This window comes from Lonchura striata, chromosome 4, assembly GCF_050655825.1.
Source record: "Lonchura striata isolate lonStrDom1 chromosome 4, ASM5065582v1, whole genome shotgun sequence".
Classification (NCBI taxonomy): Eukaryota; Metazoa; Chordata; class Aves; order Passeriformes; family Estrildidae; genus Lonchura; species Lonchura striata.
In genome coordinates this window covers 1,681,399-1,697,053 of record NC_140706.1, presented here as the reverse complement: position 1 = coordinate 1,697,053, position 15,655 = coordinate 1,681,399, and the positions used below count along the sequence as shown (strand labels likewise).

Genomic DNA, 15,655 nt, shown 5'->3' with positions numbered 1-15,655 from the left:
TGGAGGTTGGTGGTGGCTTTGGGGAGGTCACAGCTGTCCCCACCTGGGGATGTGCAATGGCGTCCACTCGCTCCAAGCCGTGCCCCATTTCTGGATGGATCCACCCTCTCTGGATTGTTAGGATTCTTGGGACTTGATGGATTCTTGGGAATGGGGTATGGAGGCTGCAGGTCCATGGGTGCTGGAGGTCGGTGAAACGTGGTGCTGGTGGCACCGCTGCTGGCAGCCACATCCCCCCAAGGTGACATTTAGGGGTCGTCACAGGGTAGGAATTCCCATCCAGCCCGTGCTGTTCCAAATCCCGGGAATTTTCGGAAGGACCCACAGGCATGGCAGTGTTCAGCCGGGTGTCACTGTCACTGGTGGAAGGTGGGAATCTGGGACACGGCTTTGGAGCTGCTGAGGGCTTGGAGCTTCCACCTGCATGAGCTTTTCCTGCTGCCAGCGCTTCCATGGAATCCGTGATCCCAGCGTGAATTCCACACTTGGCTTTGTGACCTCCCCATGAGCTGGAGGGACATGGGATGGCCACGTTGGAAAAAGCTTGGAGCATGCAGGGATGTGTCCCTGCCCATGGAATGGGATGAGCTTTAGAGGTCCTTCCAAGCCATTCTATGATTCCATGGATCAGGGCACGATCCAGAGGCTCCACCCGTGTCCCACCCCTGGCATTGCCCAGTCCCCTCTTCCCAATCCCAACACAAATCCTGGGATGGGCTGGAGAGAGACAGAGAGGGAGGATGGGAGTGGTGAGATCCAGGGCTGGCATCTCCCTTCCCACCGCTGGCATCTGCTTGATCCTGAGGAAATTCCTGGGAATGCAACGCAGGGACGCTCCAATCCTGCTCCACCCCAATCCCACAGCCTCTGGAATTATCCAAGGCCAGGCTGGACAAGGCTCAGAATGACCTGGGATAGTGGGAAGTGTCTGTGGATGAACCTGGATGGGCTTTAAGGTCCCTTCCCACCCCAGCCATTCCATGATTCCTTGATTCCATAATTCCAGGATTGCATGAAAAGCCTCTCCCTTTCTCTCTCTGTCTCTCCACGCCAAAACCTGTGGGAATCTCCCCCCTCGTTCCCATCTCCATCCCTTTTCCATGCTCCTCTTCCAACCTTTCCCAACCTCTCTCCCTCTCTTTGTGCCTCAGATGAGTTTCCTGCTCCTGTGAAGCCTCTGAAACCCTCGGATCGTACGTTCCCAGTAACATCCCAGTTTTCCGGCACCTCCCGGGACTGGTTTTACTGGTTCCGCTCTCTGGACTGGGGGAGGATCAGCTGGGATGAGTTGGGCACCTTGGGAAAAGGGAATGGCTCCGGTTCGGTCCTCTGGGGATTCCCGGGATGCTGTCGTGTCGGGAATGTGGAGCCAGCTGGATGCACGGAGCTCAGGGCAGGATTCCCTCTCAAAATTCCATAAAAATGAGTGGTTCTCCTCATGGAATCACGGGATTGGAAAATCCCTCTGATCCATTGGCTGCCAAGGCCACCCCGTATCCGTGTCCCCAAGTGCCACATCCGCAGGGATGTTCAGTCCCTCCAGGGATGGGGACAGCCCTTTTCCTGGAAGGAATTTTCCCAAAAATCCAACTTAAACCTCCCTTGGCACATCCTGAGGCTCTTTCCTCTCTCCTGTTGCTCTTACTCTTGTCCGACCCCTCTCTGACCTCGTCTTTTTCCATGGAGACTTTTCCTGGGATTGGGAATTCCCAGGATTCAGCACCATGCCCTCTGTATCTTTCTCCTGCTCCAAGGTGAGGTTCTGGGGTTCAAAAGGGGTGGAAATTCCAGGATTTTGGTGGCCTTCAGCTTTGTGATCCCTGGGATCCTACAGTGAGCGTGACACATACCCAAGGTGCCTCCAGGAATCCCTAATCCCGCTTTTCCCTGACATTCCCAGTGGATGACGGGCTGGGATTCCTTCCGACCTTTGGACCCTGCTACATCAACCTGTACGGCAGCCCCCGGGAATTCACCGGATTTCCCGATCCCTACGAGACGCTCAATCTGGGAAAGGTGACATCGGCTGCTTCCCGGCACATCCCAAAATAACCTCCGGCTCCTCTTTTCTCCCAAAAAAAAGCTGCTTCTAACCCAACCTGGCTTTGTCATCAGGAGCCCGCGCTGCGTTTCCCGCTCCCGGTTATTCCTGCTAACGCCTCCCGATCCCGCTCTGCTCCCAAAAATTCCACCTTGGAAGCACCAGCTGGAATTCTTTGCCTGATCCCGCTGCTCCGCGATGAAGCTCCTTGGAAAGAAAGGCAGAGCTTGGCCTTGGGATGGGATTTATGGGATCCTGACTCCTGTTCCTGGTCTATCCCAAGGGCGAGGGGGTCGCGTATCGGGGCCGGATCCTGGTGGAGCTGGAGACCAAACTGGTGGAGCACATGGAGCAGAAGGTGGAGGAGATTCCTGCCGATGACATCCTGAGGGTGGAGGTATTGGGATTTCTGGAAAATCTCTGGGATTGGCACGTAGGACACTATGGAAGGGATGTTGGCCACGGGTGGGGGTTGTCTCATGATCCGTGAGCTCCTGGAGGAGTCTCCTGCTGGATTTCCATTCCAAAGTGTCCAGGTTGGTCCATCTGAGCTGGTCCTGGTGAGCTTGGAATTGTGGGGTCATGGAATGGTTTGGCTGGGAATGGACCTTGAAGTTGATCCCATTCCATGGGCAGGGACACCTCCCACTGCCCCAGGTGGATCCAAGCCCAGTGTCCAGCCTGGCCTTGGGCATTCCCAGGGATCCAGGGGCAGCCCCAGCAAATCTGGGAATTCCATTCCAGCCAGGAATTCCTTGCCAAGATCCCAGCCCAAGCTCCCCTTTCCCAGTGGGAGCCATTCCCTGGCTCCTGTCCCTCTGTCCCTTGTCCCCAGTCCCTCTCCAGCTCTTCTGGAGCCCCTCCAGGCCCTGCCGGGGGCTCCAAGGTCTCCCATGACATTGTGGGAGATTTTCCTCCATTCCGGCTCTCTCAGAATTCCTCCTTTTGCTCCTCTTCCATGAGAAGTTGCAGCCTCCTCTTCCATCTGGTTTTCCTGAAATTCTCCCAGAATTCCTGTGCTTCAAAGTTTGTTACTCCCCCTGCAAGAAAATTCCCATCCTGGGATCACTGAGGTTGGAAAATCCCTCTAGGATCATCGAGTCCAATCTGTGCCCAATGCCCACCTTGGCTCTGAGTGCCACATCTGGGAATTCCTTGGAAGCCTCCAGGGATGGGGATTCCAAAGCTCCCTGGGCACTTCCAAGGCCTGACCACCCTTTCCATGGGGAAATTCCCGCCGATGTCCAATCTGAACCTCTCCTGGGACGACTTGAGACAATTCTCTCTTTTCCTGTTCCCTGGGATCAGATCCCAGCTCCCACCTGGTCCCAACATTTCAGGCAGTTGTGCAGAGCCAAAAGGGCCCTCTGGATCCTCCTTTTCTCTGGAATGAGACCCTTTCCCAGCTCTCTCAGCTTTTCTTGGATCTCCAACCTCTTCCCAATTCCCTCAGCTTTTCCTGGTCCTTCCCAGCTCCCTCAGCTTTTCCTGGATCTCCAACCACTTCCCCACTCCCTCAGCTTTTCCTGGCTCTCCAACCACTTCCAAGCTCCCTCAGCTTTTCCTGGTTCTCCAATTCCCTTAGCTTTTCCTGGATCTCCAACCACTTCCAAGCTCCCTCAGCTTTTCCTGGCTCTCCAACCCCTTCCCAGCTCCCTCAGCTTTTCCTGGATCTCCAACCACTTCCCCACTCCCTCAGCTTTTCCTGGATCTCCAACCACTTCCAAGCTCCCTCAGCTTTTCCTGGATCTCCAACCACTTCCAAGCTCCCTCAGCTTTTCCTGGCTCTCCAACTCCCTCAGCTTTTCCTGGATCTCCAACCACTTCCAAGCTCCCTCAGCTTTTCCTGGCTCTCCAACCCCTTCCCAGCTCCCTCAGCTTTTCCTGGATCTCCAACCCCTTTCTAACTCCCTCAGCTTTTCCTGGTTCTCCAACACCTTCCCAACTCCCTTAGCTTTTCCTGAATCTCCAACCACTTCCCAGCTCCCTCAGCTTTTCCTGGATCTCCAACCACTTCCCCGCTCCCTCAGCTTTTCCTGGTTCTCCAACACCTTTCCAACTCCCTCAGCTTTTCCTGGATCTCCAACCACTTCCCAGCTCCCTCAGCTTTTCCTGGATCTCCAACCACTTCCAAGCTCCCTCAGCTTTTCCTGGTTCTCCAATTCCCTTAGCTTTTCCTGGATCTCCAACCACTTCCCAGCTCCCTCAGCTTTTCCTGGATCTCCAACCACTTCCAAGCTCCCTCAGCTTTTCCTGGATCTCCAACCACTTTCCAACTCCCTCAGCTTTTCCTGGATCTCAAATGCCTTCCCAATTCCCTCAGCTTTTCCTGGTTTTTCAGCTCCTTCCCAACTCCCTCAGCTTTTCCTGATTCTCCAGACCCTTCCCAACTCCCTCAGCTTTTCCTGGATCTCCAATCCGACCCTTCCCAACTCCCTCAGCCACTCAGGATTTACCCTCCAGCCTCTTCCAGCTCCACCTGGAAAATCATTGGCAGCATCTCCTCACGTCGAATTCCCGTTCGTATTCCAGAAATACCTGCGCCGACGGAAATATTCCCTCTTCGCCGCCTTCTACTCGGCCACGATGCTCCAGGGCGTGGACGGCGCCGTCCAGTTCGAGGTCAGCATCGGGAATTACGGCAACAAGTTCGACACCACCTGCCTGCCCCTGGCCTCCACCACCCAGTACAGCCGGGCCGTCTTCGATGGTGAGCACGGCACGGATTCCGTCCTTTGGGATGATCCAAACCCGGCCGCTGGAAGAGAACCTTGGGATTATGGAATGGTTTGGGATGGAAGGGGTCTTAAATCCCATCCTGGTCCAGCTCAGGGACAAATTCCACCGTCCCAGGTGGATCCAAGCACAATGTCCAACCTGGCCTTGGACACTTCCAGGGATCCAGGGGAAGCCGGAGGTTGTGTCCAGGGGATCCCGCTGAAGGTGTCCCTGCTTGGACCAGACAACTCCAGAGGGTTTTCCTGCCTCAGGCGTGGGGAATTTTTGTCTGGGAAGGATCAGGGAAGCCAGGACTTCTCTTGTCTCCATGAGGTGGTTTTTGGGGACATCCTTCCCTGCCTTTCCCTGGCTTCCACCTCATCCCACCAGGAATGCTGAGCTGGTTTCTGGCCTCACTGCCAGAGCCATTGGTGGTATCTCAAGGATTTGGGAGACACCACTCCCCTCTTTCTCCCAGACGCCTTCCAAGGGGAATTCCCACCCCAGTCACGCTCTTCCCCCTTCATCCCCACTGCCGAGGGGCGGATCCCGTTATCCCAACATCCCAAGGTGATGCCCTGCTGTCCCCCCCAGGCTGTCACTACTACTACCTGCCCTGGGGGAACGTGAAGCCGGTGGTGGTGCTGTCCTCCTACTGGGAGGACATCGGCCACCGCATGGACGCCCAGAACCTCCTGCTCCACGGAGCCGAGCGGCTGGTGAGTGACCGGGGACATCCCTGGGGACACCGGCAGGGGACAGAGGCCACCCCCAAGCTGAGGAGTGTCCAGTGACACCTCTGGGGACATCCCTGGGGACACTAGGAGGAGAGAGAGGTCACCAGGAGTGTCTGGTGACGCAGCTGATGTATCCCCTGGATAAGGAACTTCATGGAATCATGGAATGGTTTGGGTGGGAAGGGAACTTAAATCCCACCCAGTTCCACCCCATCCATGGGCAGGGACACCTCCCACTGTCCCAGGTGGATCCAACCCCAACGTCCAGCCTGGCCTGGGGACATTCCCAGGGATCCAGGGGCAGCCCCAGCAAATCTGGGAATTCCAGCCCAGCCAGGAATTCCTTGCCAAGATCCCAGCCCAAGCTCCCCTTTCCCAGTGGGAGCCATTCCCTGGCTCCTGTCCCTCTGTCCCTTGTCCCCAGTCCCTCTCCAGCTCTCCTGGAGCCCCTCCAGGCACTCTGAGCATTCCCTGGAATTTTCCCTTCTCCAGGGGAACATTCCCAGCTCTCCCAGAGCATTCATTCCATCCTGGAGTGGTTTGGGTTTGGAGAAACCCTAAATCCCATCCCATTCCATGTTCAGGGGCACCTTCCATGATCCCAGGTTGCTCCAAGCCCTGTCCAACCTGGAGACAATTCCAACCATCCAGGGGCTGTCCTTCAGCTCCTGTGAGTCGGAGATTTCCCTTTGGATTTCCCTGTTGGTTCCCCTGAACCTCCAACCATTTGGATGCAGATCCCTGGAGGGACCCAGAATGGAATCTCTGACCCCTGGGAATTTTGGGAATTTCCCCAGCCTCTTGCTGGGAATATCCTGGAAGCAGGATGGGATCCCTCAGCTCCTGGTCTCCGCTTTTCCTGCAGGAAGCAAACCTGGAGAAGGTCCACGTGGCTCTGAAATCCAACCGCTCTCCGATCGAGCTGGAGGCCCTGGGATCCCAACTGCTCGAGGACGTCATCGCCGACTGCAGGTACTTCGGGAATTCGGGATGGGAAACCTTTCCTGATGTTTCTTCTTCGTCTTGGAAGGATCCACAGCCTCCGCTCCTCTTCTCCTTTCTTTTCCCCCTTTTTCCCCTTTCCCCTCTGCCTTTCCCTCCCTTTTCCCCCTCTTTTCCCTCTTTTTTCCCATTTTTCCTTTTTTTCCCTCTTTTCCAATTCCCCCCCCTTTTCCCCCTTCTATCCTTTTTTTTCCTTCCCTCTTTTATTCTCACATTTTTTCTTTTTCCTCTTTTCTCTCCCTTCTTTCCCTCTTCCCCCTTTCCCCCTTTTCCTCCCCTTTTCCACTTTCCTTTTATTCACTTTTTCCCTTTATTTCAGTTTTTCCTTTCTCCCTTTTTCATTTTTCCCCCTCCTCCCTTTCTCCTTTTTTGCTCTTTTCCCCTTTTTCCCCCTTACCCCTTTTTTAATATTTTTCTTTTCCCTCTTTTTCCCCTTTTTCTCCCTTTTCACCTTTTTCCATTTTCCCCATTTTCCCTCCTTTTCTACTACTCCCCTTTCCTTTTTTTTTTTCCCTTTTTTTCTGTTTTCCCCTTTTTCCTCTTCCCTCCTTTCCCCCCTTTTTCCTTATTTTCCCTTTTTTCCATTTCTCCCAATTTCTCCCTTGTTTCTCTTTTTCCTGTTTTTTTCCCTTATTTTCCCTTTTCTTCCATTTCTCCCAATTTCTCCCTTGTTTCTCCTTTTCCTGTTTTTTTCCCTTATTTTCCCTTTTCTTCCATTTCTCCCAATTTCTCCCTTGTTTCTCTTTTTCCTGTTTTTTTCCCTTTTTTTTGTCTTTCCCCCTTTTATTCCCTTCCCCCTTTTTCCTCTTTTTGCTTTTTCTCTCCTTTTTATTTTTTCCCTTTTTTCCTTCCCTTCCCTTTTTTATCCTCGCTTTCTTTTTTTTCCTTACTTCTTTTCCCTCTCCTTTTTTCCCCTTTTCCCATCTTTTCCCACCTTTGCACTGCTCATTCCCCCTCACTCCAAATCCTTATCCCTGGAAGTGTCCAGGGCCAGGCTGGATGGGGTTTGGAGCAACCTGGGATAGCGGAAAATCCCAAACCATTCCATAATTCCATAATTCCATATTCTCCCTATTTACCTGCAATAAAAAATGAGATTTACAGATCCCAATTCCCGAGGTGGGAATGTCGCATCCTTAAAAACCTCCTTCCAAACCTCTCCTTGGCCTAAAAATAAATTTATCTTTGGCTCCATCTATTTTTTCCGGAGGAAATCTTGATTTGTGTCTCGGGAGCTGGGAGCAGGAAGTTCATTTATAGCTGCGGATCCATAAATCCTTGAATTTTACAGGAAAACCTCCCAGTTTGGCACCTGATCCATTTTTCCAGGAACTGGGATAATGGATATTAAAATGTGGGCGTGGCTCATTCCCATCCTGATTCCAGGGGGAATTCCGGCTGTGGTTGGAAGCTCTGTTGCTCTTCCTGATCCCAAATATCTTTGGTGGGTTCTCAATTCCTTGGAAACTCACAAAAACTATGGAAAAGCCATTAAAAAAGGCCGGAAAATCCCACAAGAAGTTGGATGAGCTATTGGGGGTGGATTTGGGATGGGTTAATGATAACTAATGATGATTAGTGGCTATTAATGACCTGTAATGATCATTAATGACCATTAATGACCATTAGTGACCATTAATCACCATTAATGATGATTGGTGACCTTTAATCATCTTTAATGACCTTTAATGAACAATTCATGACGATTTGTGACCATTAATAACCATTTATGGCAATTAGTGACCCTTAATGACCTTTAATGATCATTAATGACCATTAATGATGATTGATGACCATTAATGATTGTTAATGATCAGTAACAACCATTAACAGTAACAACCATTAACCATTGATGATGATTGGTGACCATTAATGACCATTGATGACAATTAGTGACCCCTAATGACCATTAATCACCATTGAAGATAATTGGTGACCATTAATCACCATTAATGATCATTAATGACAATTAGTGACCACTAATGACCATTAATCACCATTGATGATGATTGGTGACCATTAATGACCATTAATGACAATCAGTGATCACTAATGACCATTAATCACCATTGATGATGATTGGTGACCATTAATCACCGTTGATGATGATTGGTGACCATTAATGACCATTAATGACAATTAGTGATCACTAATGACCATTAATCACCATTGATGATGATTGGTGACCATTAACCACCGTTGATGATGATTTGTGACCATTAGTGACCATTAATGACAATTAGTGACCACTAATGACCATTAATCACCATTGATGATGATTGGTGACCATTAATGACCATTAATCACCATTGATGATGATTGGTGACCATTAATCACCGTTGATGATGATTGGTGACCATTAGTGACCATTAATGACAATTAGTGACCACTAATGACCATTAATCACCGTTGATGATGATTGGTGACCATTAATGACCATTAATGACAATTAGTCACCACTAATGACCATTAATCACCATTGATGATGATTGGTGACCATTAATCACCATTGATGATGACTGGTGACCATTAGTGATCCCTAATAACCACTAACGACCATTAATCACCATTAATGATCATCAGTGACAATTAACAACCCTTAATGACCTTCAAGGTCCATCCTGATCCACCCCATCCCTGATTCCCGCCTATCCCTGCAGCCTGAAGCTTCCCGATGTCCTGGGGAAGGCGTCCAGCACCCACCTGGATCAGAGCCTGTTCCGCTTCCGGAGCGCCCACCTGGAGCAGATCCTGAAGGTGGCCCTGAGGCTCAAGCACGACAATTCCGACCTTTCCCAAATCCTGGATCAGGCGGAGGATTGGCTGTGCCGGCTCCGGGCCATGGCGGAGGAGGTGACTCTTCCCAGTTTTCCCATCCATGTTTTGGTGGGAAGCAGGGGTGTTTTTCCATCCTGGCTCCCAAATCCATGGATTCTCCCATGGCGCCAGGTTTGGCTCCGATGGTTGAGGCTGGTCTCGCTCATGGATGGGTTGAGGTCAACTCATGGATAGGGAGCAGCCCTGGGAGAAGGACTTGGAATGTTGGTGGGTGGGAAGCTCCACGTGCTCCGGGCTAACCCCACAGAAGGAAAAGTGGGAATTCTGACCCTCTGCCATGGAGCCAGGCTGGGAGAGCTGGGAATGTTCCCCTGGAGAAGGGAAAATTCCAGGGAATGCTCAGAGTGCCTGGAGGGGCTCCAGGAGAGCTGGAGAGGGACTGGGGACAAGGGACAGAGGGACAGGAGCCAGGGAATGGCTCCCACTGGGAAAGGGGAGCTTGGGCTGGGATCTTGGCAAGGAATTCCTGGCTGGGATTTGTCTGGAATTCCCAGATTTGCTGGGGCTGCCCCTGGGAATGTCCAAAGCCAGGTTGGATCCAGCTGGGATGGTGGGAATTATCCCTGTCCATGGATGGGGTGGGAATGGATGGGATTTAAGGTCTTTTCCAACCCAAACCACTCCGGGATTCTGGAGCCCCTCTGCTCTGTAGCCAGGCTGGGAGAGCTGAGAATGTTCCCCTGGAGAAGGGAAAATTCCAGGGAATGCTCAGAGTCCCTGGAGGGGCTCCAGGAGAGCTGGAGAGGGACTGGGGACAAGGGACAGAGGGACAGGAGCCAGGGAATGGCTCCCACTGGGAAAGGGGAGCTTGGGCTGGGATCTTGGCCAGGAATTCCTGGCTGGGATGGAATTCCCAGATTTGCTGTAGCTGCCAATGGATCCCTGGAGTGCCCAAGGCCAGGCTGGATGGACTTGGATCCACCTGGGATCATGGAAGTTATCCCTGCCCATGGAACTGGGATGAGCTTTAAGATGCCTCCCAACCCATCCCAGTCCGTGATTTCACAATCCCATTCTGGGCTGTGCTGGTGGATCCCTCCTAAAGGTATCCTATGGATTTGTGTTTTCCAGCCCCAGAACAGCCTCCCGGACATCATCATCTGGATGCTCCAGGGGGACAAGCGCGTGGCTTTCGCCCGCATCCCGGCCCACCAGGTCCTGTATTCCCGGAACATCTCCAACTGCTGCGGCCGGAACTGTGGGAAGCTCCAGACCATCTTCCTCAAGGTACTTTTGGAAGCACGTCCAGGTGGAATCTTGATTTTCCAAACAGTTTTCCTACTAAAAAGAATTAAAAAGATGGAAAATCCAGCACGGAAAGCTCAAATCCCAACACAATGTTCAGCTTCATGGAATTGTGGAAAGTTCTGGGTTAGGAGAGACCTTAAATCCTTGACCTGGTCTGTGTTCCTGTCCTTGTCCTTGACTTTGCCCATGTCCCTGAGTTTCTTCCTGACCCTGTCCTTGTCCTTTTCCCTGGATTTGTCCCTCATCCTGTCCTTGTCCCTATCCATGGCCCTGACCTTGTCCATGTCCTTTTCCCTATCCCTGTCCATGTTCTTGTCCCTGTCCCTGACCTTTCCATCGCCTTGTCCTTGTCTCCGATCCTGTCCCCGATCCTGTCCCCGATCCTGTCCCCGATCCTGTCCCTGATTCTATCCCTGGTCCTGTCCAGGACCACTGGAATTCCGAAATTCCTCAAGGTCACCTGGGGTCACATTTTAGGGATGTCGATGGTGCCATTGGGATGATCCTGAAGGTCTTTTCCAACCTCAATTCCATGATCCCAAAGTGTTCCACCCATTCCTGACTTTATCCCGTGACTGCGCCATGTCCCACCTTCCCCATCCAGGGATCCTCATTCCCACCCTTCCGGCCTCCCAGAATTCCCGTTAATCCCTTCCCGGGGACCTTTTCCTTGGCAGTATCCGCAGGAAGAGGTGATGGGGCCGCGGATCCCGGCGCAGATCCGCGTGCGGCTCTGGTTTGGATTGGCCGTGGATGAGAAGGAATTCAACCAATTCGCCGAGGGAAAACTCTCCGTCTTCGCCGAAACCGTGAGCATTCCCGAGGGATCTTCATCCTGGTGGGAAAAGGGGTGGGCTGCACCTAAAACCTCCTCGTTCCCTAAAAACTGTGGGAAGGAGGAGCTGTTTCCACCAGCTCAGCCTGGAATGCTGAGGGGAAAGTTGGGAATGAGCCATGGATGTCCCTCACAACGGGAAAATCGGGATGCCGTGGAATGGGTTGGCCTTTTCCCAGGAAGTCTGTCCCTCTGCAGGGATTCTTCACGGGATTCTGTGGGATTATTCATGGAATTCTGTTATTCCAACCCCAAATCCATCTTTTTTTTGGCTCTCCCAGTATGAGAACCAGACCAAGCTGGCGCTGGTGGGGAACTGGGGCACCACCGGCCTCACTTATCCCAAATATTCCGACGTCACCGGCCGGATCAAGCTTCCCAAGGACAGCTTCCGGCCTTCCGCAGGATGGACCTGGGCTGGGGATTGGTTCATCTGCCCGGAAAAGACGTGAGTGTGGCTTTTCCACCAGGAATTCCCGGGAATCCCGAAATCTGATGGCAAAATCTGGGATGCCTCCGTGTTTCCTTGCCTGTGCCCACAGATGTGATTCCCGCTTATTCAAATCTTGGGATGTTCCAAAACTGAGGCGCTTTGGGGTGGGATTTTCATCCTGGTTTGGGTTTTTCCCGAGGAGGAACTTTCCTTGGAAGGGTGGGAGAAGTTTGGGAGCGCTGAGGATGGCACAGGAGGAAGGTGGGATGTAGAATCCCTGATTTTTGGGTATTCCCGGGATTCAGGTTGTTGCACGACGTGGACGCCGGACACCTGAGCTTCGTGGAGGAAGTGTTTGAGAACCAGGTCCGGCTTCCCGGAGGGCAGTGGATCCACATGACCGACTCCTACACGGATGTGGTGAGGGAAAACTGGGAATTCCGGGAGCCGGGCTGGAATCCCAGGGGAAATTTAGGGATCGGTTTGGGTGAGAATTCCCTGCGTCCCACAGAACGGGGAAAAGGTCCTGCCCAAGGATGAGATCGAGTGTCCTCCAGGCTGGAAGTGGGAAGATGTGGAATGGGACACGGATCTCAACAGGGCTGTGGATGAGAAAGGTACTAAAGATGGAATTTTGGGATCTGGGATTTCAAAATTTTGGGGACGCTGGAGTTTTGGGATCTGGGATTTGGGAAGTTTTGGATTTCTTTCCATGGTCTGTGGATCAAAACATTCCCATGGCTGTGGGAACTGGATCAGGAGAAGGGATCAGGCTCTGGGGGATCCTTTGTCTCTGCCTGGAACTGTGGGATGGAAATTCCCAAAGGCAGTGCTGGGATAATCTGGGAAGATCCTGGTGGAAAAGAAACAGAAAACACCAGGCTGGAGAGTGATGGGATGGTCCTGGGGGCTGGAATGGCTGGAGGGAAGGCGGGAAGAGCCTCCAGGGTGGGATTTGGAGCCAAGGACACCACGGATCCATCCCTGGGCATTCCAGAGGGATGGATTGTGCCCTAAGGAAGGAAATCCAACTGGGAAGTTTTGCCGGATTCAGCCACACCTTCACTGTTGGAAATTCCTGGTGGGAGCCAAGGTGGGAGGGGAGGCTCTTCTCCCACCTCCACCAGGCGTTCCCTTCTTCCCAAGGCTGGGAATACGGGATCACGATCCCGCCGGAGCGCAAGCCCAAGGCCTGGGTGCCGGCGGAGAAGATGTTCCACACCCACCGGCGCCGGCGCTGGGTGCGGCTCCGCCGGCGCGACCTGGAGCACATGGAAGCCATGAGAAAGGTGGGATTGGCCGGGAAAAGGTGCCACCGGATCGGGATGTGGCCCTGAACCCCCCGGGTGGGTGCCTGGCTTTGGCAGGATCTGCTTTTCCTTGGAGGTTGAGGGGGGCTCATCCCGGTTTCCACTGGAAAATGCCACATTCCCAGGGGTGGAGGACATTCCAGAGGGATTGACTGGGATGAGGGGTGGGATGGGGACATCCAGGGGAGTCCCCGAGTGTGGGAAGTGGGGGAGGGCCGATGGCCCCAGCCTGTCCCTATCCCGATTCCCTCTAGATGGTGCCATTGGACCGGGAATGCCGCTTCCGCTCCTCGGTCCTCCCCGCCGCTTCCCAAGGCCATTTGACTCCCTTCCCAAAAAATTTTCGGGATAACTGTAGCCACTGTCACCCCATTTGCTGTGGGAGTCACCGGGAGAAAAACCTTCCAGGATTGGGGTGGATGATCCAGGGAGGAATTCCAGAGGTGGCAGAGCCATGGGAGGGGTCGGGATGATGGGAAAGGGAAAAGCGGGATGGGAAGTGGAGCTGCTGGAGCTCCACGGGCCTGGGCAGGATCTGGCCCCAGCCCAGCGATCCTGCTCCGAGTGGGATTCGCGCCAGGGATTGGTGGAGGGCCGCATTCCCAGTGTGGATCCCATAGCAGCAGTGGTAGTGGTTGGATTGGGAGACTCCAGATCCATCCTGGGAATTGTCCAAGGCCAGGTCGGACACTGGGGCTTGGAGCAACATGGGATAGTGGGACATGTCCCTGAACTTGGATGCGGTGGAATGGGATGGGATTTAAGATCCCTTCCCATCCAAACTATTCCAGGATTCTGGAGCCCCTCTGCTCTGGAGCCAAGCTGGGAATGTTCCCCTGGAGAAGGGAAAATTCCAGGGAATGCTCAGAGTGCCTGGAGGGGCTCCAGGAGAGCTGGAGAGGGACTGGGGACAAGGGACAGAGGGACAGGAGCCAGGGAATGGCTCCCACTGGGAAAGGGGAGCTTGGGCTGGGATCTTGGCAAGGAATTCCTGGCTGGGATGGAATTCCCAGATTTGCTGTGGCTGCCCCTGGATCCCTGGAGTGCCCAAGGCCAGGCTGGACACTGGGGCTTGGATCTATCTGGGATAGTAGGAAGTGTCCCTGGAATTGGCTGAGCTTTAAAGTCCCTTCCATCCCAAACCATTCCATGATTCCATGACAATCTCCAGGGCCTTTCCCAACTGAAACCAAATGACCTCAGAATCTTTCCCAACCTGAATATTCCTACGATTCCCCAAACAATTCCGTGACCCCATTCCATTATTCCAACCTGGACGAGACACAGGGAAAAGCTGAAGTGGAACAACCATATCCAACAACATCTTGCAAAACCTAAATCCAACTTTTGGGTCAATCCTGGCAAACCTGATCCCTGTGATCCCTGTCCGGCAGCACAAGCAGGAGGAGCTGGATGGGGATGGCTGGGAATACGCTTCCCTCTTTGGCTGGCGCTTCCACCTCCAGCAGCGCCGCTCCGACTCCTTCCGCCGGCGCCGCTGGAGACGCCGGATGGAGCCTCTGGAACGCACCGGCCCCGCTGCCGTCTTCGCCTTGGAAGGGGCTCTGGTAGGGAACAGCTTCTCCCATTCCCAAATTTCCACCTGGGAATATTATCAGCCGCTCGTGATCTGCTTCCCGTTATCCCGTTATCCACCCTGTTTGTTCCCTGCTTTCCCTCTTTATTCCTGGCTTTATCCACACTCTGGATTTCCCAGCCACCACTTTTCCAATGATTCCATGAGAGCCAAAGCAGCACAAAGCTCCCATTCTGAGTTTTTATGGAATTATTTTCCTCTCCTGTTTGGTTTTCCCCCCGCTTTTTCCTTGCCCTGCTTTTCCGCCCAATCCAGAGTTGATCCCTTTGGAATAAAAGCGGCTCCGTGGCGTTTTCCATGAGCTGTTCCCATCTCAGGGCATCCTGAGTGCCTCTCACCCCCAGAGCTCTCGCCGGGATTTTTCCCTAGTCCCTTTTTCCCCACGGGATCTGCAATTGGAAACCGCTCCTTTTCCCACAAATATTCCAAAGCCAATGGGGAATTAGGAGAACCTGGGAATCTCCAAGAGCTTTTCCAATCTAAATATTAGGATTCTGGGGAATTCTGGAGACCCAGACTCCTCTTGGACACCTCAGAGAATTCCATCCCAATGAGGAATCCCGGCTCTGGAGTTGATCCTGTTATCCCGACTTCCCATTGTTTTCCTTGCAGGGGGGAGTGACGGATGACAAGAGCGACGACGGAAAATCCGACGGAAAATCCGCATCCACCCTGAGTTTTGGAGTCAACAGGCCCACGATCTCCTGCATTTTTGACTGTAAGGATCCCAGGGGAGCAGGAAAGGCGTTTCCCATCCTTTTCCCAGAAAAAGATGGAAAAAAGAAAGGTGGAAAAATGGTGGAGGGGAGGACAGTGCTTATGGGAACATCCACAGGCTCCAGGATTGGAGCCCGGGATATCCTGGGGGGATTAAGCTGGGATTCCCTCAGATGGGA

At 52.9% G+C, this 15,655-nt stretch overlaps 1 protein-coding gene across 20 annotated transcripts in view; it reads left to right on the top strand.

The window, feature by feature from the left end:
- The window catches only part of DYSF (dysferlin), a 76,395-nt gene that overhangs the window by 13,689 nt on the left and 47,051 nt on the right, over nucleotides 1-15,655 (top strand). For 11 of the 20 annotated variants that reach the window (XM_085577360.1, XM_077782668.2, XM_085577369.1 and 8 more), the window contains 14 exons: nucleotides 1,901-2,016; nucleotides 2,325-2,438; nucleotides 4,574-4,751; nucleotides 5,354-5,478; nucleotides 6,362-6,468; nucleotides 9,159-9,351; nucleotides 10,408-10,563; nucleotides 11,262-11,393; nucleotides 11,701-11,867; nucleotides 12,158-12,272; nucleotides 12,364-12,469; nucleotides 12,999-13,141; nucleotides 14,557-14,730; nucleotides 15,372-15,477. In XM_085577360.1, coding sequence (XP_085433486.1) covers nucleotides 1,901-2,016; nucleotides 2,325-2,438; nucleotides 4,574-4,751; nucleotides 5,354-5,478; nucleotides 6,362-6,468; nucleotides 9,159-9,351; nucleotides 10,408-10,563; nucleotides 11,262-11,393; nucleotides 11,701-11,867; nucleotides 12,158-12,272; nucleotides 12,364-12,469; nucleotides 12,999-13,141; nucleotides 14,557-14,730; nucleotides 15,372-15,477 — 1,932 coding nt within the window. Of the gene's footprint in view, nucleotides 1-1,151; nucleotides 1,194-1,900; nucleotides 2,017-2,324; nucleotides 2,439-4,573; nucleotides 4,752-5,353; nucleotides 5,479-6,361; nucleotides 6,469-9,158; nucleotides 9,352-10,407; nucleotides 10,564-11,261; nucleotides 11,394-11,700; nucleotides 11,868-12,157; nucleotides 12,273-12,363; nucleotides 12,470-12,998; nucleotides 13,142-14,556; nucleotides 14,731-15,371; nucleotides 15,478-15,655 lie in introns of all 20 variants that reach the window. The other 9 variants (XM_077782667.2, XM_085577367.1, XM_085577364.1 and 6 more) reach the window with 1 other exon arrangement.